This window comes from Castanea sativa, chromosome 5 (genome assembly GCF_040712315.1).
Source record: "Castanea sativa cultivar Marrone di Chiusa Pesio chromosome 5, ASM4071231v1".
Classification (NCBI taxonomy): Eukaryota; Viridiplantae; Streptophyta; class Magnoliopsida; order Fagales; family Fagaceae; genus Castanea; species Castanea sativa.
In genome coordinates, this window is record NC_134017.1 from 78,128,717 (window position 1) to 78,156,070 (window position 27,354).

General features: G+C 35.1%; 1 protein-coding gene across 1 annotated transcript; it reads right to left on the minus strand.

The window, feature by feature from the left end:
• Positions 1-602: 602 nt before the first annotated feature.
• On the minus strand, positions 603-26,558 carry LOC142636448 (calcium-transporting ATPase 9, plasma membrane-type-like). Its single transcript, XM_075810684.1, has 33 exons — positions 25,712-26,558; positions 22,512-22,628; positions 22,388-22,427; positions 21,514-21,629; positions 21,293-21,424; positions 21,104-21,193; positions 20,168-20,237; positions 19,622-19,692; positions 19,457-19,540; positions 19,297-19,374; positions 18,188-18,259; positions 17,816-17,899; positions 17,610-17,692; positions 16,062-16,170; positions 15,904-15,959; positions 15,737-15,779; positions 15,515-15,598; positions 14,345-14,482; positions 14,120-14,185; positions 13,926-14,024; positions 12,738-12,848; positions 11,894-12,061; positions 10,096-10,155; positions 8,815-8,979; positions 8,534-8,650; positions 8,223-8,321; positions 6,210-6,347; positions 5,302-5,402; positions 3,140-3,185; positions 2,899-3,033; positions 1,955-2,062; positions 1,770-1,861; positions 603-1,211 (listed from the first exon to the last, which is right to left on the minus strand). Exons 1-33 carry the CDS (start codon positions 25,931-25,933, stop codon positions 1,070-1,072), a joined length of 3,336 nt encoding a protein of 1,111 aa, XP_075666799.1. The 5' UTR covers positions 25,934-26,558; the 3' UTR covers positions 603-1,069.
• Between the last annotated feature and the right edge of the window lie 796 nt (positions 26,559-27,354).

Sequence of the window (27,354 nt, forward strand, 5' to 3'; positions counted from 1 at the left end):
AACCCACTTTCAGTCACCTCCACGTTCACCTTAAGCTTGGAGACTTTTGTATAGAGAGAGCTTGGGATTTTCATAGAGAGAGAGCTTGGAGATTTTGTTTGAGTTTTTAAGATTTGACTTTTATGTTGTGTTTGGTTGCCAAGAAAGTTCAATAGAAATTGAGAAAGTTACTTTAAAAATCTCAATCTTTAAAATTCAAAATGTAAATTTTTTTTTTCAATTTAAATTAAAATTGATAAATTAGAAATTCTTTATTTTAAAATTTTATATTAAAATGCTGAATGGCATATTTTAAATACCAAAAAAAAAAAATTTAATACTACCTTAATGGTCACGTTAGCATTTACTATGCCAATATTACACTCTATTTGCCACATCAACAATTTTCGTTAGTGAAATGATGATAAAGATTAAAATGGAACGCGTTTTTTAAAAAAAAAAATTAAAAGCGGTAAAATAGATAAGTAAGGACCAAAATAGAAATTGACTAAAAATATAAGAACCAAAAGTCCATTTTCCCCTAATTTGTTTTGTTTTAAGTCAAATTAAGTGTTGGTTTTGCAATGCTTTAGTGAGTATATCAATGGCTCAATCTTGCAAAATGATACCAAAGATTAAAGACAGTTCAAATAATTTCAATCCATTATACAATTCTTTTCATTTACACTCCAAATACAACAAAAGAATGCTAATTTTACAACTACCACAAGCTAATCCACATAGTTTTACACATCCCAAAAGACTTGGGAAAATTATTGTGTACTCTCGGAATAACATAAATGTGCACTCCCTCCTCTCACATGAATGGTGAGTCTCACTAATTAAATTCATTGTGGGACCCACCATTTATGTGAGAAAAAAGAGTATGCATTTATGGTACTCCGAAAACACCTAATAATTTTCCAAAGACAAATTGTGCAAATTAAAATGGGTAATAAATATCACTCTTTTACAAATGATTTCTAAATATAATAACTTGTCACATTCTCAAAAAAAAAAATAATAATAATAATAATAGACTTATTAGATATTTTTTTGGACACAGAATGAACAGATACTTCACTATTGTTCACGTTGCATTATTACGTGCATAACGAGGTGCTCTCCATCGTTGGATTGCTGCTCCCCATCGTTGGATTGGCCGAGTGAAGTAGTAGGAGACCGGAGTGGCGGGAACTGGAATAAGCTTCCCGAGCACAGCAAGAGGCCAGCTGTCAGAAGTAAAAGGCAAAAGTTTAGGAATAAAAGTAAATCATTTAGTACCTTGCATGTAAACTTCCAACCACAAGCACAATTGCTCAAGAAAAAAAGAAATTGCTCCCTAGTTTGAACAAATGTAAAATCATTTTATGCTTCCTTGTGTTTTTTCCACCTGTTTTGGTTAGTGCATTGGGGATAGAACAGCATACTTCTTTTGTTGTATGCTTTTTGATGTATAGTTAGTGTGTTCTTTGTATTCATTTCTGGTGTCAATTAATCAGAATTCTCTAATTAGCCGAAGAAAAAAAAAAAAGTTAAAAGAGCCCAGTTTTGCAAATCCTCAGAAAACATCACAAATCTTGCTGACATTGAAAATTATTTTGTTCCACCATAAACAGATTTCCTAAAGTTAGAAGTTAGAACCATTATGAAATGATTTTATTGCTAAACATGCAGTATAGGATGCATGGAGAGATTCAAAATCAGATATTCAAAACAAGATACTCACATGGCTTTAAAAAGAAACTCGTAAGATATCATGAATGACCACTTTGAATGACTGAACTAACCTGATTATAGCAATAGCAATGGATATAACCCATTGCTTCCAATTGAGTTTCACTGCTGACGTAAATTTTCCAAGGAATTCAATGATGAGTATCTACAAAATAGCAAGGACTATCATTATTCATACCAAGTAAACATGCATGTACAAAAAATAAAAGCATGTTAAACAATCAAAATGGCTAATCACCTGAAGTACGAAGGTAATTCCAACTATTGACATGAAAAGGCGGTTTTTGGTAACTCCACTGAAGACATTTATTTCATCTGGTTTACGAGCATTGAACTCATTGAAAATCTGTAATTTGAACAATTAGCAAACTGTGGTTCGCAACATAAAAAAAGACTTGAAGATAAAATTAGAACAGATATTAATAAGATCTCACTGAAACTGCACACTTTGGCGAAGTTTAGTTTTCTTCACATCATTGAACCCCATATTTAACAATCAATAGTACTATAATATTTCAGATGGAACTTGACACTAATTTTGCGATGAACTTTTTTCTTTGTTTACTCAACCATTAGACTGGCTGACAACTTTCTATTTTCCTGCCCTAATTTTTGGGTCAATTTTCAAGTTCAAAATTATTTTCTTTAAAAATTCTATGTATAAAGATCTGCCATTCAATTGTAGTATGAATTCTATGTGATTCCAGAACTCAATTCTTGGTCTATAAATTCCTTTTTTTATTGGTAAGCTACACATGCATCCATGGATCTTGAACCCACCTCACCCTCCATCCCATTAATATGGAAAGAGGATGTATTATTTTAGCTGAAGTTCATTGGCCATGTTCAAACAAATCTAATGTTCTGTAGCAATTGAACAAAATGAAACATCAACTCCTAAAAACTTTTTTTTAAAAAAGAGACAATGAAAAATCAGCTTAAAATTATTTGAAGATTTTCTATTCAATGGTAATGGGTGTTTCAAGTTTCAACTGGCATTTCTCACACACTAAACCATATGATGCATATCCTGTTTTATCCTATTATCTCTTATGATTTTTTTTTTTTTGATAAGTATGATCTCTTATGAAATTGAAGTGACAAATATTGAAGCTGATGGTTTTACTTAAAAGCAGACTCATAAAGTTGGTATATACTAGTTTCATTAAATCGCCTACTTACTTGGCAGAGGACAAATGCATTGAATATCAAACTATTCTTCACATCAACTGCATGTTCCCTATCTAGAGAATTCAACCGAAGAATACTCAAGCCCGCGAAGTTGAGGACAAGGAGGACAGCTACTTGATAAACAGCCTGCAAAAACAAGTTTATGAATAATATGGCAACAATTTATAAAGCTAGATACCCATTTTCTTTAATTATACATTCCAACAAAAACTACTTCGAACAGAACAGGTACCTGTATGAGTAAGTTCCTCCACATTATATTTGTTATAAGAGGCTCCCTAAGAAAACAGACATGAGATCATTAATCCACATCATATCATATCAATCAAAAAGTGATTCAATCAAACACACACACACGCACACGCACACGCACACGCACACGCACACAAAACCCTTAAAATTGAATTATTATTGATATGTGAAGCTAAAAAATGGACAAAAATAAAAGGGAAGAACATTAGAAGTAAAGGGGAAGCAGGGAGTTTTTTTCCTGTCTTTCAAAGCAGAGAATTATGAAAAATAAGCATTACTTAAAATGGTTTTTCGAAAAGCAATGTAAAAAATAAATAAAAAATAAAAACAGAATGAGGCTTTCAAAGCTTTTATATAGATAGCTACTCATCACCACTCTAGCTGGAGAGGAACCCTTCATGGCTATTTGAAAAGTCAAACATTTTGCAGGAAGATTCGACTACAATGTCTTTCTGTTGTGAACCGGGATAGTTTACCGAATAAGATAGATAGTTAGTCAATTTAAAAAGACCAATCTCTTGAACTTGAGAGAGAGAATAAACTTTTTGAGTTAATTTTCTGCTTAATTCTCATTAATGCATTTAACGTACATAAATAGCCAAGATGAAATAATCTCATCAACAAATAATAAAACATAGGAACTAATCCTAAAATATAGGAACTATCCTAAAACATAGGAATTAATTTGAATACAAATAAATAACAATACTAATCTATCTAGGAAGCCTAATTCTATCACTAAACTAAATTCAAATATTTTATCCAACACCTAGGTCATAATACATTCCTAAAGAAAAATCAACCTATAACTTCTTTTTTCCTCTAGGTACCAACATAATTTGAATTTAGAGGTCTAGCCTTGGTGCAACAACAAGTGCTTGCCACCAAATGTGACAAGTTGCAGGTTTGAGTCTAGGAATTAACCTCTCCAATAAATTGGGGGTAAGGCTACTTATCATGACCGCTTTTAGACCCCGCAGAATGGGAGGTTTGTGCACTGAGAATACCTTCGACTATCACATAGTTCAAAACAAAATAATATAACCAAGATGGCAAAAGAAATCACAACAATAGAAAATATTTGTAAGAAATGTAGAGCTTGGATCACTCTTTTCCTCTTTATTCTCATTCTCTCCCATCAGTAGTACAAAATAACAGCTGTTCAAATTTGAAGATGAAAATAAATTTTGAGCTTCCCTTTCTCTTTAAACTCGTTCTCTCCCACCTCCTCCAACCCACTCACCATCTCTGCTGCCACAAGAACAGCATGCTGACTACTCTGCATGCATAACCCTCTCTTCTCATGCCCCTCCACATTGTCCACCCCTCATGCCCTTCACATGACCTCCACTGTCCCAGTGCCAACCCCCCCCCCCCCCCCAAACCCCATCCCTAAAAAAACAATTTAAAAAAAAAAAATTAAAGCATGTTGTGGTTCGTTGGTTTGTAAATTGCACCCAGAATAAACAATTTTCAATTTCCCAAAAGTTAGTCAAGCATTATTTCTGCAACTAGGAGGAAGAGATATTCGACATAGACAAAGTCTAATAATGGCTTCCTTTAACCCAAAATGGAAGGAATTGTAAAGAGTAATAGAGATTATAGAACATATTGCTCTTTCAGACCCAAGTACCCAACAGAACAAGAGTTTGACAGAGAAAAAGTAGAAAATGGCATTACTGCAAAGGGAAGAAACATTTTGGTCAATATGAGAGTTGTTTAGGTTCAAAAAGGCTGTAGAGGATCAATGGGTACAATATTTTCATGGGGAAATTTGAAAGAACTAGAGCCTACATTTTTCTTTTTCTTTTTTGGTGACATGGAACCTCACCAAGGCAAAACCCTTTGGATCCACCCGTGGAGAGTAAACCACGGATACACGACCCCACCTATCAGAACCGTGTATCAAGCAATCCAGGAGAACTCCTAGTGGGGACTGAACCCAAGATGTCTGGGTTTACAGCTCATCCCAAGCCTCCAACCACTAGGCCCACCCTGACGGGTATAAGAGCAACCTACATCTATAAAAAATAAAGCTAATTGCCATAATGTGTACCATTGAGTGAAAGCATACTACAAAACTTGAAGAGCACTGAATGCAAATATGATACTGCACAATCAACAGGGATCAGTGGTGCAAACCTTCGGCCAACTGGTGTTCTATCCATAAGGTGGTCTGTTGGCGGTTCTGTAGCCAAAGCAAGTGCTCCAAGAGTGTCCATGATAAGGTTAACCCATAGAAGCTGTGCCCAGAAGACATACACATCAACTTCACAATTGGTAACAATAAGGGACAGTCAAATGCTATATTCCTAAAATTTCCCAACTGCTAGTAAATAATTAATCCAATGCCTTGAGGGCATAGACAACCCACAAAATACTGAGTCCCGATCTTTTCAAATATTTGAGTGATGGTCAAAAACTTCTCCCCGAGAAGAGAAAATTTCTTGATGCTCAAATATTTTTCACAAAAATTTATCATTTTCACCTAAAAAGATTAGAAACATTTTCCTTCATCTAGGAAGGGTTTGGGTAACATATACAAATTTAAAATGTCAACTGTTCCATCCCTGTTACATCAATGCAGTAAGATTAAGAAATCATCTTACAGTTGAGAAAATGCAGTAATAAAGGAGAAGGTATCTCATGAGACGGTCTCATAAGACATCTCTCTGACCCACACATGTTGTGAGAGGGATGTCTTATAAGACCATCTCATAAGATAATTTTTCATAATGAAGGGACCGATTGAGTGTTGAAGCCCCATGGTTATGTATTAATAATGCAGCAGTAGAAAACCCATGAATATTTTGTCAGTTTATAGAAAAAAATTCATGAGAAACATTTTCTTAAAAGCCCACACCCAAGTATTGACAATTGTGGATATTTTGGACCTTCTATTGCATGATTCTTAGTCCTACCCACATGTATCAAATTTGAGAAAGTTCCAACATATGTGACATAAGGTCTACTACAAAACAAGGTCATAACAAATTATTTTAAATTCACCATCTTCTGGAGAGAGAGAGAGAGAGAGAGAGAAGCGAAACCTGCACTGCAGTTAAAGGAACTTCACCAGAGGACACTGCTGCTACAACATTAATTGTAAGAGCTGCAACATTAACAGTAAGCTGGAACTGGATGAATTTTTGAATATTTGCATAGACAGAACGCCCCCAGCGGACAACCTACATGGAATGAACAGAGTAAATTATCAGACATAAATTACAAATATGAATTCTGGGAAAGATTTCAATATAAGACTCTTGCCCATACCAACTACAAAAAAGAGAAGTACATATCATTAAACAAAGTGCAAATCCTCATGTCAGAGTTTCCTATTATTCCTTGACAAATTACTTCTCAAGTTGTTCTAGGAAAGCAGTATAAATTACAATAACCATGGGTTACTCAACTAAGCCTTAATCCAAGTGCTTGGTCTCTCACATTTTAGCACAATCGGACCCAAGACCAGAAAAGGGTTGCAATGGTTAATGGTCAAATGTAAAATCATCTTAAATTCCTTATTTAATCTCATAAATTCATATTGGATTCTGTGGAAAGCCAGATTCCATGAAAGTAGACAGCTTCCAAGGATAGTTATCAACCTAGAAGGATGTAGGTCCGGTGAGAGGGATATTGACTTTTTAAATGAAGTAAATGGTAAGTTAAAAAATTATCAATATTGTCAGTGTTCATTGACTTTTCAAATAGGACTATATTTTGGACATTCCAAAAGGGAACTATATTTTGAATATTTATTTTATTAGATTAATTTTCAATGCTATTTCCTATTTAAAAAATGGTTTAAATATAAGCAGTCATTAATTTCTTATTAGTTCTAGCATATACTTAAAAATAAAACATAAAACGTAGAAAATTTTCCATACAACCATGACCCAACAGTCCCTGAACCCTCATTCATATTGATGACTTGACTGGGTTTCACAACCATGCTTTGAAGCTAGAGCCTTCACACTATAGCCCATTGATATATTAGGGCTTCAAATTAATGTCAGCAGCAGTTTTCGTTATTAATTCCATGTCAGGCATACTGTAGAAAATGTAATAAGAAATTTCACATGCTAAAGTTCTCATTTGCTGGGTTCCATGTCCTGCATATTTGTTTAAAAAACATGGAACAATCTTATCACTGAGCATGCAATTTCCATATAACAGTCATGACTCTACGGGAAGTCCTCAGACCAGTAATGCAAGGAACGCAATGGAAATTGCAGTGAATAGGTGCAAGAACCCACTTGGGGATCTCATTATTAGAATATAAACCTTGTCCTCCTTAGTAATCGATGTTTCAAATCTTGCTAACTCTTATCAAGTCTGGTTCATGAAATAAAAGCCCACTTTTTATATGATCAAAAGATTTCTGGTAGTTTAAATTAGACAGGAGGCACAAAAGCTTTAGAATCACCAAAATTCTAAAGCTTAAAATGCAACTCCTTTGTGCATCTTGTGGACTCTTTGGCATGTGTGAATAAGGAGAATTTTTGATGGATTGAATGGTCATTCCATAAGATCAAACAATCTTTGTTACAAGATATGTAAGATTGGATGATAGCATTAGGAAATACTATGATAGAAGTAAAAAGATCAAAGCTGTTGTATCAATGGCAGGAGTGTAAAGAATCTAGGAACTCCATCATAGAAAACATAAAAAGACTACATCACTGCTATGCACGATGCCCATTCAAAGAGTATTCAGAAAGAGAAACTTGAGATTTGGCAAAGATAGCATCTTGTTCTGTTTAGATTTGTATAGATGGTAACTTAGAAATGGAAGTGTAGAACCTTTAGGAGCTATACAGTTTATTTCATATTAACCTAATCTCCAAATAGCCAAATGCAATTGAAGCAGCACCAAATACATTTAACAGAAAGCAGAAGCATTAAGTGGTTCGGATTGAAATAACACGTATAATTCAATCCCCCCAACCCCAACCCCCCCCCCCCTCCAAAAAAAAAGCCCTCTATAATACAAACGCAAATACAAATACACACTATATTTTACAACATGCTCATTTAAATAAAAAAATTTGCTTACTAACCTTTACAACTGAAGCAAAGTTATCATCCAAGATAATGATATCTGAGCTTTCTTTTGCAACTTCAGTTCCTTGAATGCCCATAGAAAGACCAATATCTGCCTAAAGTACAAATGGTAAAAATGTGGTCAACAATGACTAGGAAATCATTGTCACATTATAATGTACACTTTGAAATATACATTGTAGCAAATACATGTCAAAGTTGCATTAACTACACAAACCACTTTGGCCCATGTGTTTTAAAATGAAAGGAAAAACGCAATGATAGAGGGGTCAAAGCTTCCAAAATCAAAATATAAATAAAGACGAACCTCATGAAGTGCAGGAGCGTCATTGGTGCCATCTCCCGTTACAGCAACAACTTCTCCTCCCTTACGAAGTGCTTGCACGAGCAAGAGCTTGTCATTAGGAGAAGACCTCCCCATTACCTATACATCAGTTACAAATTAACACCTAATATATTTCTATCAACCAAAACCTTTAAGAAACATTTCTAGGACTTTGTAATCACCATAGAGGACAAAGTCATACTTAGTGAAGGTCCATAGTAAATGCACATAAACATAGAAAAATCACTCTTTTAAAGCCATACCGTGATTTTCTTGGCAATTTGTTCTCTTTCTTTTTCAGTAAATTCGCGGAACACTCTTCCTTCAATGATATTATGCTCAGCAGAATCTTCAATTGAAGCAAGTATTCCACATTCCAGAGCTATTGCTTTTGCTGTTTGAAGATTATCTCCAGTGACCATTCTTACCTATATGTTAAGAAAAAAATGGTTCCCACTGGTCATTTTTGGATACCTTCCTCATAATGGAAATTATCTCATGGAAATATATAACTATAATCATTAAACAACATTGGTAGATACTCATTGTAGTGCATATTCTTAGCATACAATACAATTGCACAGGCCCTACCAATGGACCCCTTATAGATGAACCAAAGTTGATTTAAAATTAATTTCAAGTTGGATAAATGCATGATGCAAACGTTTATCTAATTTGACAGCTTTGCATATACTTTTTAATCTTTTAGAGCATTAGATTGTGGAAGGCGGAGATTATTACTTAGTACAGGAAAATATGCATCCAAGTCCAATAGTTCAAATGAATACAAATTGCTTTAATTTACACCACAATTTCAGAAATGGTGTGATTAATGCATAGCGCCAGTTATGTGGTCAAACATCAGAAATACACAACTTGCTCCAGCATTAACCAATCCCCAATCAGAAAAACATATCCTTAGGATAGAAAAAGTATCTATAAAAGAGAGAGGCAGATAGATGAAAAATAAATAAAAAATCAGGAAGATTAAATTAGAGGATTGAACACTATCACCAGCACTTCCTCATAGCCAAGAATGAAGAAGGTGATGGTCTAACTTTTTCTTTCCCTATGATTACATTGAAATATTGTTATCTATTTAAAGGTTTGTCTAATTAAAACAAGCTCTAGCACTTTCACTCATATTTTGCCAGTTATTTAATCCACTAACTATAGCATTTACTAATGGTCTAACGCCAAAAGTAACTCCAATCTATTGGGGTTGTATAGAGGCTTTTTTTTTTTTTTGGTAGTTCTCAAAATGTGGAATTTTTGCTTTTATGATAGCAAGATATCAAATTGCAACAACTTCATTGATTTTAATTTTAGCCATTTGATCTTTTGGACTGCTGAACAGTCAAACATATGTAAGAAACTAGATCTAAAATTTGCTTCCCATATGGATTCAAATCTGTCATTACTACAAACTAAGACACCGTATGATCTGCCTGAGAATATGACCTAGACATTCCAGTTACCCTTACATCATAAAAATATATCATGCTGTAATGACTGCATATTAGACCAAAAATGTGACATGCTACCTTTACACCAGCTTTCTGACACACCTTCACAGCGTCTTTGACACTGGGCCGACAGGGATCCTGCATGTAGTCAAAAGGACTAGTTAAAGTGAAGAGTATAACAAAGTCAGAGTTTGCCATTGGATGAAAATAGAAAGCCCCAAGAATATGGTATTACTACAACATGCAGTCAAAAAGAACAAGTTGATTGTTCAGACCAAAACACCACCACCAACAACAACAATAATAAAAGAAGAGTCAGGCCATGCCTTACTGCAATAGCAATAACAGAATTTAGATCACATAAATCAGGTGCTGTTATATAAAAGCATATACAAATAAACTATTCAGCTACAAAATATAATTGATGAACACTGCTTCCAAATAAAACAACAATTTATACTTATAAATTGGATTCTTATACTTATAAATTGATGACCAAAAAGTTGGATTCTTAATAAGTGTCTTTTAGCAAGCCAGAACAGGGGGAAGGAAAATGAGGTAAATGAATTTCATAATGCTCCATCATGCATGCATAGTGAGCTCTACCAACAATTGGGTTTAACTTTTGACTTCTGTACCAAAAGTGTAATGAACTGATTGAGATATAAGCAAGTTTTAAAAAGGTAGTTTATCGTTTTCATATCTCTCTGCTGCAAATGCAAAGTATTCAAAGACTAACAATTGTAGCCTACTAATTTGAATTATTTTTCAAGATCAGGGGATATGATTGAAAAACATTCTTACGGTCATAACTTTTTCCTACCATGACTACAAAGAGCAACAGCCTTATACATCAGAAATGTTTGGGAATCTTCATTCAAAACAAAAATGCTCAACACAAGACTTTCCCATAAACAGAAATTAGTCAATTGCAAGCAAAGAACTCTAGGAAAGAACAGGAGTGATGTTGCCTAAGACAACCATCCACTCAAACAAACATATTAGCAAGGATTACTTGATAACATGAATTGGGCACTCAAAACCATCAAAAGTACTACCATTACACTCTGATCAAATCAACACAAAATGCAGTCTATGGCATAACCCAACATACTCCAAACATTTATCTCTTGCCATCTTTCAACGAAGCAAAAGATGATCAACTAATTCCCCACTATTCTTTTTTAATTTGATAGTTACAATGGGAAATGGGAAATTTGAACCTTGGATGTATCCATTGGAAACACCAGGAGGTGCCAATTGAGCTACAATGCTCTTAACATATTCTCCACCATTATTGCACTTACAACACCAGCCTACAATCATATATTCTGGTTCTGAAGATAATCCACAGCAATATTTTATCCAACACCAGTGCCGAAGTAAAGAATGAAACCTTGTGAGGCACCTTAACACACCAGATACTTCTCCAAGGAAAATTAACCCCTGTAGAACCCCTCAACCACCATACAAAGAACAGACACAGAACCTTTCTGCTTTTGAAGGTTTCCATAACATTCAATCCTCCCCTTGGCCAGCTAAACTGAAGATTCCAGCTGTTAACACTACTCAAGTAAGAGCCTATAGAAACATTCTTGTCTACTACCAATCACAACAGTTTAGAAAAAGCATCTTTTAAACAAGAGTCCCCAAACCATATTTCAAGCCAAAATCAAATCCAAGTACCATCCCCCATTGCAAGACTGTTGATCTAGTAAATGATCCCATCCAAGTACCCTCTTCTAAAGTCCCCCCACACACGAAATCTCTCTGAAGTTTTGCCAGTCTATTAGCAATAGAGTCATTCATTCTCATGACAGAAACATCATGGACAATAATGCAAGGCATCTTGAGAATCTTGTTTCTTAATGTTTACCTTTATACCAACAATAGCAAGCAAAACAAGGTCATCTTCAGGTAAAGCCCATTGAGCTAAATTCTCCTCATCTGCAGGAACTTTGTCTAATTCATATGATCGGTACGCAATGGCAACACATCGCAAGCTTCTCACAGCCATGTCATTAATAGCTTCCTTGAAAATTTCCTACAAAAAAGAAATTGAAGGCATAATACCAAATTTTTACTTACAATCGAGTACACAATGTTAAACAATATTCACCTTCAACGAGAATGATATCTTTCAAATCATGGTTCAACACATTGGCTAATAGTAGTCATTTCATGCAACACATCATATTCAACAGTCTCACTCAGATTTATGGTCCAAGAGACACATGATATAAAGGTAATGTCCCACATGAGCTATCTCAATGATCAGAAAACACTTTATAGCATCCCATGGAGACCAGCATGTGTACCAAATGTCACATACCTAATGCATGGGCATAATAACCAATTCATACCAAAACCTTTAAGCATTTCTACCCAACAAGATATTAAAAGATTTATTTAGAATAGAAGTCAAAATTTTAATATTATTTCACATCACCATGACAATCTTCTGTAGCAATATCTTATATTATCTTATGACCTATACAGTTTATGAAAATCACACCTGCCTATTAAGACCAAGTTGTGCCCAGATTATAGAGGTTCATCAATACTTTGACTGATACCAACATGAAAAACCATAGTTCACGTACATATAAATTAAATTTACTTAGATTTATATCAATTATAAAATAGAGTCCCCTTATTTTTATCCTCCCAGAAGCTTCCTAAAGAAGTATTATTGTCAGCAACAAACCACTGGTCCTTACCTTCTCTTCTTCAATGGACTGTAAGCAACCATTTGAGTCAAGATACCCCATACATGCAGATAGAACTATCTCAGCTGCTCCCTTCCAATGTATATGAACTTCAGAGTCATTCTGCCATAAAATATATGTAGTGGAATCTCATTAGTAATAGGTAATTTATGCAAAAGGAGAGGGATGCTGAGTCTATATAAAGTGAAGGCAGTCTATGGCATGCTTACAAATAACCATTACCACAAGTTCAACATGCAATGATCCTAGTTAAAAATATGACTTGAAATCTTCTCCAATCTTCCATGAACTTCTGAAGTTTACCCCACTTCTGGAGTTACCCAAGTTTCAGCCAAAATTAAATGTAGAATCAAAGATACCAGTTGGCTTAAGTGGTAATCTCTATTCACCTCACACTGGAGACCTATGAAAATTTTTAAGCATGAACTTTTGAAAAAGATTATTTTCACATTTGGAGGCTTGAGTAGTGATTTAAATTAATTCCATCACAATTTTCATGTATCAGATGTTTTATGAAGTAGTCTCTACTAAAAATGAGAAGGCCTGAAAGCAAATGGTATCTTCTTGAAGCCTTGTATGGCTCTAGGGATATGCATCTCTACATATCTCCACATGCATATATTCAAGCATACAAAAGATCCCATGTTAAGTAAATTTTTTTCTTTCTTTTTATGTGATAAATAACAGATTTGATTAAGATCAAAATTGTATAACACAACTACACAGGAAGTATACTATGAGTACAGCAAAACCAAGGCCTCAAAGTACAAAAAACAATCAAGTCTAGAAGAGATGAAAAAGAAACAGAGCCTAATGCTTGCATCCACTCATACAAAGATTGAAGGAACACTAATTTTAAGTTTATAATAGTTCATTGACGCCCTTCAAAACTTTGAGCATTCCACTTTCTTTTTACACCCAAAACCATCTAAGAGCAGACAAGACTTGCTGGGCTGACATTTGGGTTGAGATAGGCAACCATAGTGAAATGATCAAGACAGTCCAGCTCTGTCACAAAATATCATATCACAGGGTTGCTTTGGGTTTCTCCAATTTAAGTGACATACAGAATTGTATTTTTATAAGCTATTATTATATTTCCTCATCACACAAATACAGCAAAGTTTAAAACTTGCAATCAACTAAGCCAAAAAATGAGCCTCAGGATAAACCACTTACCAGCTTTACTGCAACTCCACCACGCTTTTTCTCTGAGTTGAAAGGGAAGACCTGCAGAATCATCGACTCTGATCTCGCAAGATCAAAATTCATTCCCAACTGCGGTACCAATTGAATACAAAAATGAACTTCATATGTAAAACTACTTAAAAAAATAAAAAGAAGAAGATTCTAGATACACTAAACATTGATACCTTGACTGCCCAAGAAAGGATGGCCTTTTCAGTAGGAGAACCAGAAACCTCTACACCTACACCATCCTGCTCAAGAAAAGGAAGTCAATGGCATAATTTGATGCTATATGGGTAACCACATTAAGAATCAACAAATTCATTATCAAAGAGTCCCAGATACAGTATGAGGAAAAAATTAAGTTATTGTAAGAAATTTACTGTCATGACATAAAAGGGCACACTAACCTTAGACAGAAAAACATTGCCCGTGGTATTTTGCGCAATGCCCTCAATCAGCAAAGAGGATACCACAGGATGCAATTGTGAAGATTCATCAGGTGGATTTATTTTCTTTTTCCCAACATAAGCCTCAACTACAGTCATCTGTAATGCAAAAGACAAAATTAAAAGAGCAATTAGACAGATCTCGATAACTGCAGGTCTTCTATAAATTAACTTAAGGAGTTTGCAATGCAAACTGCACAAAAACAGGAGGAAAATATATTAATAGCTGCGCATAATAAGTTTCTGAAATAAACATATGACCTCCCCAGTAAAGCTATGAGAAATAATATAAGAAGACTAACTGATGTAAAAAATTGCTTCAGTTATAATAATTATAAATAATAATAATAAATTATAAAAAAAGCCCTAAAAATGAAGTTGTAGAGAAAAACAGAAAATGTAGAGTTTATCTAGCAGACTAGCACAGATAGAACAAATGACAATATATTAAGGTAAAAAAGTGGACCTTGGCAACAATTTAAGTCATTTCTTATAATGGAGATCTCTCCTAGGAGTGATGACCAAGTGAAAAGTATGAATCCTTTTATCAAAAGCCCTGGAATTTTGCTCATCAACATGGTGGTATTGACTGCTCAAATATAGTCAAAGACAGAAATCATTCTTCTTCATTAATCCAGGAAATTTGGGAATATATCCTTAATGCTGCTAAATTTTTCTGAATAGTCTGGGTTCATAAATGGTCCAACTCCTAATAGGGCACTGCCCCTAGACAGTATCCTCTCTCTCTCTCTCTCTCTCTCTCTCTCCCAACACTGTCCAGAATTTGCTATGACAATGTGAAAGTTTCAAAGAAACACTTCTATCTTTTCATTTTTGTTATCTAATTTTATGCCCCATCCCCTTTTAAATTATATTTTTTGTAATTTATTTACCAAATGAACCTGATTCTTTCTTACATCTAACCAAGATTTAGATTTTAGAAAATACAAAGTCCATTTTTCCAAATCACTAATGTATAAGCAGCATATCCTGGCATATCCAAGACAGGTTTGAAATATCTTTCCTGGGGTTATTGAAAGCTATACTCAACCAAGCTATATATCCAAAGGAGACATGTTAAATATGGTCACCATTCCTATGGGGTATTAATGCTTGCGAGTGAGAGCACACCTGATTAAGTGTCAATGTTCCTGTCTTATCACTGCAAATTGTTGTTGCAGAGCCCATAGTTTCACAGGCTGAAAGCCTACGCACCTGCATATCTAAAGGCATAAATAAAAGGCACGACAATCGTAAAATTTGATTTAAACAATAAAGAATAAAAGAAATAGTTACATAAATACTTTTTTTTTTAATTAGTTACATAAATACAATTTTTAAAGAGCTACTTACCAAGGCCTTATCTGCCATCATTTTCCGCATTGAGTATGCTAGGCTGTCATAGAATTGAAGTACAGAAACAATATTACAAAGAGAATCAAAGAGAATACGAATATTAACAGATTAGCCTCATCTCCATTATGGTTACAGTATGAAACAGAATGGTAGCTTGTTCTTACGTCAAGGTAACAGCCAAAGGAAGCCCTTCAGGCACAGCAACAACCACAATGGTGACCTAATGATTCCATAATTAGTAACATAAGACAACCAAAAACAAAAACCAAAAAAAAAAAATTTAAATTAAATACCACAACAAATATCCAGAAACTGAACTTACTGCAACAGTAAAAATTTTAATGACTCCATCTACTACTTTACTAGCACTAGTCACACCACGGACATATTGGGGACTTCCATCTGGATTTTCTGAATGTCCAGTAAAGTATCTGAAATTCCAGATCATATTGTAGCTGGTGAGATGGCATTCAATTCTAATAATAGGATATGAACTATTTAATGACAACAATTTTTTTTTTTTTTGGATAGGTAATAAAGATATATATTCAAGAACACTACCTTATGCAGAAAAATATAAGGCCGAGAGAAAAATACAAAGGGAAGAGAGAGAGTAAAAAGATTAAAAAAAGAAAAGAAATAAAGAAATAAAGTACATAGGAGAGAGCTAAGGAACATAGGGAGAGAATCACTAAAGGTGAGTCCTCAAGCCCTAGACTAGTCAAACAAAGTGCCACTGAAAGAGGCCAAAAGCTGATCATCCGAACTTTCTATGTCCTTGAATGTCCTCCTATTTCACTCCCTCCAAAGACACCATATCAAGCATAATGGAGCAAAATTCCAAATGGTAGACAAATGCTTTCCAGGCCAATTCCAACCAACCGAATAGAGTATCCGCAACCGAGCTAGGCAAGACCCAAGAAAACCCAAAAGATCTAAACACCAAACTCCACAGCCAATGAGCCTTTCCACAATGTAATAACAAATGATCCGCCATCTCCCCATTACTGCAACACATGATACACCAGTCAACAAAATCCAACCCTCTACCCCTCAAATTATCACCTGTAAGGATCCTATCTCATACAGCAGTCCACACAAAGAAGGAAACATGCCGAGGAGCCTTAACCTTCCAAACACATTTCCAAGGAAACATAATGGGCAAGGGGTTTCTCAACTTATTGTAAAACGAACGAATATCAAAGTTCCCATTCTTTATCAGCTTCCATCGCATACAATCTCTGTTCTCAGTAGAGGAAGATTAGAGCCCAAGGTACGGAGAAAATCATCCCACCACCTATTTCCCAATCATTTGGTCTCCAAGTAAAGTGAACATCCCAACTTCTCCGCTCCTCTATCCCCAACCGTTCAAGAGAAGAGGCCACCAATGCCTCTTTATTAGATGCAATCTCATACACGCTCGGAAAAGTCAATTGAAGAGGAGAATCCCCACACCATTGATCTGTCCATAGCTTCACTCTATCCCCCACCCCTACCTCAAAGCGAATATTCTTGCTAAAATCCTCTCATCTCATGCCGATACTTCTCCACAAGCCACACCCATGCACCCCTCTACCTAGCTTGGACGTCCAACCCCCCCCCCCCCATTCTTCCCCATACTTGAGGGCTACCACCCTTCTCCAAAGCCTTGTCTCCTCAATCCCAAACCGCCATAACCACTTCCCTAGTAAGGCTTTATTAAAAGGTGCACACACCTTGTCCCATCCCACCAAATGAAACTTAGAGTCCCCCCACAAGAAATTCCGTTGCAACCTCTCAATTTTATTGGCCACATGCGTAGGGATGATAAAAAGAGACAAATAATAAGTGGGGAGACTAGATAATGTGCTTTTAATGACAACAATTTTACCTCACCAAAAGGATAAGAAGCACAAAAACAGCTACAGAAAGCCCAACTATGCCTATAAAAGTTGCAACTCCATTCAAGCGCACCTATATACAGGTCACCTTAAGATATTGTTAGGCTGTAAAACACCAATTTCTGTAAGGTATTGACAAAGTAATATCTTTTAGGGGCTTCAGGAAAGGAAGGAAAGGGGGGGTTGAGGTGGACACCTGTAAGGGCGTCTCTTCACCAGTATCCTCTGAGATACTTGCCATCAACAATCCCCATTCTGTATTGATTCCAACACCAGTTACCTACAATAGTTTTAAAAAGGTGAAGCTTCATCTGTAAAGGTGAAATTTGTTATTGAAACTACATGTGTCAATTCTTGAGACATGAAGTGCAAGAAATTCTTTTTGTTAGTAAAATAAGGAATTAATTTGTAATATACCAAGTACACAACAATATAAAATATGTAGTACCTAGGATAAAATCAATTGTATGATATTATTCATACATGTGAGATGCTTTAATTAACACCATATGAAAATCATCAAATTGTGAGGACATTAGTCAAAATGAATTAACACAACATATTTTACCAGCATGGTACCAAAGCCATCTGCTACTTTGCAACCCGCCATCAAAAAGGGTGCTTTATGATCCTTATGAACCTGAAAGAGAAGTTGTAGTTGAGAATATTAAGGATGAGAAATTGAATAAATGAACCACAAGAATTTAAAAATCACTCACGGGTGTGGGATGTTGAGAAGTATTAAAGTAGGAACAGAGAAGTTCTTTAGCCAGATTCTATATAATGTGGAGGAGGGTAGCCGTGTTAGTTTTTGGCATGACCCATGGCGTGGGCCTACTCCTTTGAAGGAACTCTTTCCTTCTATGTATGATTGCTCTGTCTCTAAAGAAGCATGGTCCTCAGGATTGGCACGCAACCACTGTCTACTCATTCTTTGAGTTTATTTATTCTTCTATGCCGAGGGGTGAGGGGGATGATCAGTTTGTATGGAGATTGACTACATCGGGTGTTTTTGATATGCGCTCTTTTTATAAGCTATTATCTAGTCCTACCACTGATGCCTTTCCCTAGAAGCGTATATGGCGTATTAAGGTGCCTAAACAGGTGTCTTTCTTCTTATGGACAGCAGCTAATGATGGGATACTCACCATTGACAACCTTATTAAGAAAGGTCAGTTTTTGGTTAATAGGTGTTGCTTATGTTGCTGCGATGGGGAATCAGTGGACCGCCTTCTTCTTCATTGTAAGTTCTCTCATACCTTATGGTGTGGAGTTTTTGCAGTATTTGGGATTCAATGGGTAATACCAAGGTCAGTGAACACTTTTTTCTTTATTTGGAGAAACTGCTTTGGAAAGCATTGTTCAACCATTTGGAATATGGTCCCGGCATGTGTAATGTGATTAGTCTAGCAGGAACGTAATGCCTGCATCTTTGAAGATAAGGCGAGAACTTTGGAACATCTAAAATCTTTACTTTTTCATACTCTGTTTCTTTGGGCTCGTGTTTGGGAGTGTACGAACTGTACTGCTGTATCTGATTTTTAAGTTTCTATTTCCTTTAGTTCTTGATTTTCTTGTATTTGGTTCATTGTTCAAAGTGTTCACCATCGTGAACATGATGTTCAATTCTTTTCAATAAAAGTCTTATTACTTATCAAAAAAAAAAAAATCACTCACAATCTTGCTTTCGCCTGTCATGCTAGATTCATCGATGGCCAAAGAATGACCAGTAATCACGATGCCATCAGCAGCGACCTATGTAAACCCAAACAAGTAATTTGAGTAAGAGAGACAATTTGATGTTCCGGAAGAATAACTAAATCATTAAGTGACTCACCTGATCGCCTATTTTTAGAGGGACAACATCACCAACAACAATATCAAATATTGAGATCTTTACTGTTCTACCACCTCTAATAACCTACACACAGTTTCGAATATATATAATTAATTAAGCATCTGAAAAAGAATATCAATGATCTCACACTATAACAGTACACACCTCCACTTTTATATTTCGCTTTTCATCATTTAGATTCTGAAACTGAAGCGATTGTCGATAATCACTGACAGCTGGCTACCAAAAGAGGAAAAAGGATCAGTAGCCTGGTAACAAAATGATATAAAGGAAAACCCAAAATTTCTTCATTTTTAAAATAGGAAGAGCTCCAAACTACACTGACAGGTTCAGGCAAGCCTGCAACTCTTATTACAAATTTGTGTACTGTAACCGACACAAAAAGGACCTACCAGTCAAGTCAATCTGAAAATATTATATGCATATGCTTTCCCCACCCCTAACAAGAACAAAACATCATACAAACTCAATTTGGATGTCAAGAAATTCTCAAATTTAGTTGAGATTAAAGCTCAATCTGAGTTTGAGCTTTTGGATGTCAAAGGATGAAAGAAAACAAAGTGCACAATTTCAGGAACCATTTTAGAACTCACATAACAGTAAGTTCCACAAAATCCGTAACCTTCCATCCAGGAGGCAATCAATGGAAAAATTCAAGTAGGGAAACAATGATAAGATCAAATTCCGTACCTGTGACTATTATAACAAGAAATACAGCAAAGGCAATGCTTCCCCCATCATACCATCCTTCTTTCACACCCTGTGAGGAATTTTAAAATACAAGATAGAGAATACCTCAGTTAAAAAATAGTAATAAAACAAACGGAAAAAAAAAAATGGAGATAAAAACATGGCAAGATAACCAGATGAACAAGCACCATTAAGACAAGTGAATAGAGGTAGGAGAGGGGGAAGAACAAACTAGTCGAGTTTGATTATGACAAAATATAAAATCATATTATAAAATAAGCATCCTTTTCCAGTGGAAGAGGTCCAAAAAAATCTTCCTATTGTGCAAGTTGGGTATTAGGTATCACCTTATTTGCATAGAAATGCTGCATCTTGAAATTTATACATTCCTCAAATTGAAGATTTAACTGGAAGTATAAAATGCTGGGTGCTTATCTGAACATCCCATTAGATGCTAACCTTGAACATTTTTTATAACCCCAAGTTTTGTTTGCACAACAAACTCTTTAGAGACCTCCAACATTTTTCATAACGAAGCATATGTAGTTCTAGGGTAAGATGAACAAAACTAACTTTGGGGCATTAACAAGGTAAATATGCAGTTGCATCTTTAGTGCCTTTCAGATTAAAAATCACATAAAGTCAAACTGTGCATTGATGTGGTAAATTTGTGTGTCACCTTAGTGGCTTCATACAGTATCATAGCATACCAAAGAGTATCATCAATTCCAAATCACACAGATCCAGATAGATTCCCACAAAAGTTTAAGACCTTGCTTGCATCTAGAGACACGGTCATACTCCACATGATATGAAATATAAATCACAACAGCCTAGAACCTATATAAGGATGCTTCAAAAAACAAATGCCATGAATTGACACTCCTTACAATGAAAATGATCTATAAAAAATATATATAAAAACACCAAACACACCTCTGTTTTAATTCCAAGTGCCAATGACACCACAGCAGCTACAATCAAGATGATAAGGGTTAAATCTTGCCAAGCTTCCCAAAGGAACCTCTGCAGGAAAAAGCACAGGATTAAAGGAATAGCTACATATTACTAACTGGAAAATCTAGCCAATAAATAAGAGAAGCAAAATCTGGTAATATAATATACCAAGAAACTCCGCCCCTTTTTCCGAGGATAAGTATTTGATCCAAATGAGTTCTTCCGTTTTATCAAGTCAGTTTCATCCTCAGTAATCCCTTTCTCTAGATTTGTTTTTAGCAATTGTGATAAACCTTTAACCTGATGAAGGATGTGACCATTGCTTGATGTAAGATTATTACAAGAGTGAATCATATAAACAAAGCAAAATCAATTCATAAACAAATTACCCCTCCATATTCCTGTAGAGCAGATATATTGTGATCTCTGGTAATTGAAACAAGTTGCTCAAGACCAATTCCGTAATCACCACTTGGAGTTGGAGGTGTAGCTGAGGGACCTATTACTAAATGATTCAAACACAAGTTCAGAATTAGAATAAGAAAAACTTGAATCATATGAACAAAAAGAAAATCAAATATAAATCTAGGGTTATAACAATCTTAGGTCAACTGTATTACATAATAGCACACAGATTAATTAGTAAAACCACCTAAGCACAAAGAAGAAATTACCACTTGATTATTGATCTTAATTTCCAATAGTAGTACAATAAAGTGAAGGTAGAATAGAGTCTGGATAATTTCAGAAATGCATCATTTACATAAATTAGCAATAGCTTGTTTGTGGTACGTGGTCTTTACAGATAAAGGTTCTAACATCGGCATTCTCATTTAAAAGCTACCATAAATAATGTATTGGTGTATTAAATGCAAAGACATTAAAATAGTCACACAAATTACACACAGGAAGTTCAAGTATGATTGACAATTTTGTAGATAGCACTATCAATAAAAAGGATTGATAAAGGTATGCAGCACAAGAAGCAGCAAGTAAATAATTCTTCTTGCATCTGTCCCATATATCTCATCAAACCCTAGTTCTATCTCTGCTCCTTGCATAAATGCAAAAGATTTCTGTTCCACAGTTCTTGTAAATGCCATAAGTTATAATATACTGTACATCAATAAGAAATGAAAGGCAAACCACAAATCATTTTTCCAACTAGAAGCATATAAATTAACAACTACCATCAAGAACATATTAGCCAAATAAGAAAAAAAAAATTGAAGTTTGCTGAAGAACTTCCAGAGAGTGATATACCAATTTGATTTTCTCCAGCTAGTTTGAAAAGTACTGCTGCCTAAAACAAAAAGTATTCATTGATTAGAAATAATAAGAGTCCAAAACAATAAATTAAAATGTTTGTTAGCACTAAAAACATTACTCTTATGACTTGTGCATGGGATCTAATCATTCTTCTTCTTTGCTCTTTCTCTTCTTCCCTTTTCAAGTCCAAAGTGTAACGAAATCGGCGGGAAGCATTTAGCACCAATGCCGCTTGCTGTAAAGGACCAAAACACTCTTAGTCCAAATTCCAAGCAGAAAATAACGTAATGTTTCTATAACCTAAAAGCTACAGTCAAACAAACCACAGCATGTAAAAAAATATATATTTCGCATATGCAGTTGGAATAAGACCAATGGTGTGGGCCTACTCCTTTGAAGGAACTCTTTCCTACTATGTATGCTTGCTCTTTATCTAAAGAAGCATGGGTCTCTGACTTGGTTGTATCTACTTCAGAAGGAGGTAGGCACTGGAATTAGCTGTTCCGTCATGGTCCTCTAGATTGGTAGGCAGCCACTGTCTATTCCTTTTTTGAGTTTATTTATTCCTCTATGCCGAGGGGTGAGGGGGATGATCAACTGGTCTGGAGATTGACTAAAAGTCTGATATTTTTGATGTGCGCTCTTTTTATAAGCTATTATCTAGTCCTAACACTGATACCTTTCCTTGGGAGTGTATTTGGCATACTAAGGTGCCTAAATGGGTGTCTTTCTTCTTATGGACAGCAACTAATGATGAGATACTCACCATTGATAATCTTATTAAGAAATGTCAGTCTATGGCTAATAGGTGTTGCTTATGCTGCTACAATGGGGAATCAGTAGACCACCTTCATCTTCAATGTAAGTTCACTCACACCTTATGGTGTGAAGTGTTTGCAGTGTTTGGGATCTAGTGGGCAATGCCAAGGTCAGTTAGCTCCTTTTTCTTTATTTAGAGAAACTGGTTTGGAAAGCATCTTTCAACCATTTGGAATATGGTCCTGGCTTGTTTAATGTGATTAGTTTGGCAAGAACGAAATGCCCACATTTTTGAAGACAATGCAAGAACATTAGATCATCTAAAATGTCTCCTTTTTCGTACTCTATTTCTTTGGGCTCATGTTTGGGGGTGTACGAACTGTACTATTGCATCTGATTTTTTAGTTTCTATTTCCTTTAGCTCTTGATCTTTTTGTATTTGTCTTCCTATTCAAAGTGTTCACCATCGTGAACATTATGTTCAATTTTTTCTCAATAAAAGTTTTATTACTTATCAAAAAAAAAAAAGACCAAGTACCACAAGCTACACCAATGCCCAAAGATGATGAGAACTAGAATACAAAACAGACATCAGTGTTTGAGCAATAATGAACGTATTGGAAAACAAGATAGTGCAGAAACTTGATGTCAGGGTGGAGCAAATATTCCAGTAAAAAGGCATTAATTCTTTGTAAACCTTCACCTGCAGAATGATCCCTCAAATCTTTCTTTTTTACCAAATAGGCAAACACACCTTTCCAGCAAGCCATAACTTCAAGAACAGTCATCAGCATTACCCAACACACCCCGAACAAGCACAAAATAAGACAACAAAATTCTCTTGCGATTTCCCAGTGAAGAGAAGGATAACCGACTCCCATCATATTTACACCTACAATACCAATCTATAATAATGATACCTCATTTTCTCAGGTTACCAGTTGTTAGGATTTCACCGTTTTCTGCTGACCAAGCAAAGAATGCCACATGAGGAGCGCAGTGAACATGCCAAACTGATTTCCAGGGAAAATATGTTTCATCCCCTCTTCTTAAAATCTTATAATAAAATTTGACTTTAAATCCACGATTTTTAGAAAATGCCTAAATTTCCTTGTCTACAAAACCCTGGTAAACCTTCGTTGAAAAAATACATTCAAAGAAAAGATTAACAGATTCTGATTCCAAGTAATGAACTGCATGTAGGAAAAAACAGATCCCAATACACAGTGCCATTTGAAACATCTATGTAATCCACAACTGTAGCATCTTTATTTCCAGCTATCATGAAGAGCTCCAAGTATCTGCTCTTAAAAGTATCGTCCCCACAATAACAATCATGCCAAAAATAGACCCTTATGCCATCCCCCGCCTCGAATCAGAATATAAGGTAGTCCCCATGCCAAATATGCTTCAACAGGCTCACACCATTAGAGACCCTCCCAACATCTAAGCACCAACCACACCAGCCACTTCCATATTTCAAATCTACCACTTTTTCTGATATTTTAATTAATACATAACGGTTGTTCCCAAAACTCCCACTTCAACAGGCTCACAAAAGGCTCACAAAACTCCCACTTCTACGGAGTTTGGGAAAAACGATTGGTAGGTAGCCTCAACCAACACAATTTCAGAAATTTAATCATCTCTCTTCCAGAATGCCCATGCAAATAGCTATGATTTCTCTATATCATCAAATCAAAACATGCGTAGACAAAAGTCGAACCCACAAGTAAACTATGATTTCTCTTTAATCATCAAGCTAAGATACGCGAATCCACAATTAACTTAAAGAATTACTCAATAATAACATTTCTTTATCACCAGGTCAAGATACAAGTAGACAGGATTCAAACCCATACTTATTAACCTATGGTGTCCATGAAGATTGCTCTTTTATCATCAAGTCAATATACACATGCAAAGGCAGAGCTATAGCGCATGGCTTGGGGAGGTCATGCCCCCCCACCCCCCCACACAAAAATTTTATAAAATAATTTTATATTATATATAAGTATTAAAACTTTAAATATTTAGCTACAAAAATAGAAGTTCCCCTCCCCCCTCCAAATGTTTGAGTTAGTCCAATAATGCTCTTAAAAACCAATAAAATTTGTCAATTGGTCTAGTAGTTATAAAGACAAGGTAGTTTTTATTTTCTCTAATTCGTTTTTGGTACATGTTTAATATAAAACTAGATAGCTTTTATACATATCAGCCTAGATAGCTTTTTTAAGTTCCCCTAAAAAATTTTCTTACGAATATACATATTTAAAAGTTGTTAATTTTATATAAATACATTTAAGCATATGTACAATAATTTATCTTGCGTCAAAACTAATATATAAATACCAAAATTTGGCCCCCAAACAAAAAAATCCTAACTTTGCCCCTGAACTCCATGACGATTGTTCTTTATCATCGGTTCAAAAAGACGGTGTGTGAAAGCGACTTTAAACACGTGTATTAATAAATCCCTAAAAAAATTACATTGCTAAATGCATATATAGATAGATAAATAAATAAATAAACAATGGCATTGTATTGTAATGTAATTACCCTCCATCGCTTAAGAGTCTCGAGAGAGGCATTCTTGGTTTGCGGAATGTCAAAGGGATCCCCCGACGATTCATAGTCCCCAAACTTGGCGGAGCCTGGGCCGCCGGCGGCCTCCTCATCGTGAAAGTGGTGACGGTGGTAGCGGTGGTTGTTGGGAGAATGATTGTTGGTATTTCCCGATGGCTGTTGAAACGTGCCATTATTTGAATCACTTGAGGCCATAATGGTAAATATTGCTTTTTTCCTGTCGCAAGAGAGATGGCACACTGCTACCGAAATTTCGCAGCAGCAGCAGCGACCTGAATCCCTAAGAAAAAAAAGAGAAAAGAGAAATTTATAAGCGGGGCCCACCGCCCCGGACGCAGAGAGAGGTAATCAGTTGAGAGTTTTTTTTTTTTTTGGAGAAAGAATCAGTTGAGAGATTTGAATACAGCGGAAACAATCAGAACGGAAAACGGAAGGAAACCAGAACGAGGACGAAAATTACGGCGAAATGAACGCGCTGTTGTTGAGCGTTATTTGGTTGATAAAATTAGAAGAAAAAAAAAAAGTAATAATTACAACCAAAAAAAAAAAAAAGGAAAACTATGAAACACAGACGCTGGGTCTGTTTTCAGCTGTAGCCAAATGGGAAGTAACTAATCAGCCGAAACCGACGGAAATAACAAAATTGATTCTGTGGACATTAGAGATGGAGAGAAGGATTTGCCAAAAAAGCTGAATTGTTCGACAATGGAGATTATTTGTAGAAGGAGACAGGATAAGATGACAAAAAGAGTTAACGCGGTATGGGAAGTTTATGAGAAGTTTCCCACTCAACAATAAAGTCTGTCTGCGGAAATTTCGCAGAAGCTTCCCGCGTAATTATTCACATTATATATCTATTCTTTTAGGGACCACCATTTTTTATTTTTTATTTTTTTTGTGGTAATCAGACATATTCTTTACTTATATTTTCATTTTTAGTAGTAACTTGTTATAAGCTTTATTATTTTATTAAATTTTTTATTTTTTTAAATTATTATATTAATTTAATAGAGAACAATTATAGGTTGTTTTTGTTGGTATTTAAGGGGTGTTTAGTAGAGTATTTAAATAACAGTTTTCGTTATTTAAACAACACAACACTTATTTTCACAATACTTTTTCACCCACACGTATTTTCACAAAACTTAAACAACTTTACCAGAACAACATTACCAAAACAATATTACCAAACAAGCCCTTGACGGTTTGATCTATCACAAAAAATGGATGGAAGGATCACTTTGATAATAGAATTAAACCTGACAAATTAAAATGAAAACGATCCCAAACTTTAGAGATCAAGAATATTGTCTAATCTTTTTATATATATGTATATATAATGAGTGTATTTATATTGTTGAAATTGTCCGATTCTTGATATATTTTACTTTGGTTTAACGTAGGAGTTTTGTAATTAAACGAGCACTTTTTAATGTTTCTAACAAGACATAAAATGTTCACGTCCTTCTCTCTTGTCATGACTATCGAGTTATATAGATTGTGGTGTTAAATTATACACAAGTGTTGTGTTCAAGACATGATTTTTCAATTAAATTATGAAATTATGTTTTCAAGCCATGATTTCACTTTTTTTCAAATTTATAACTAAAATAGTG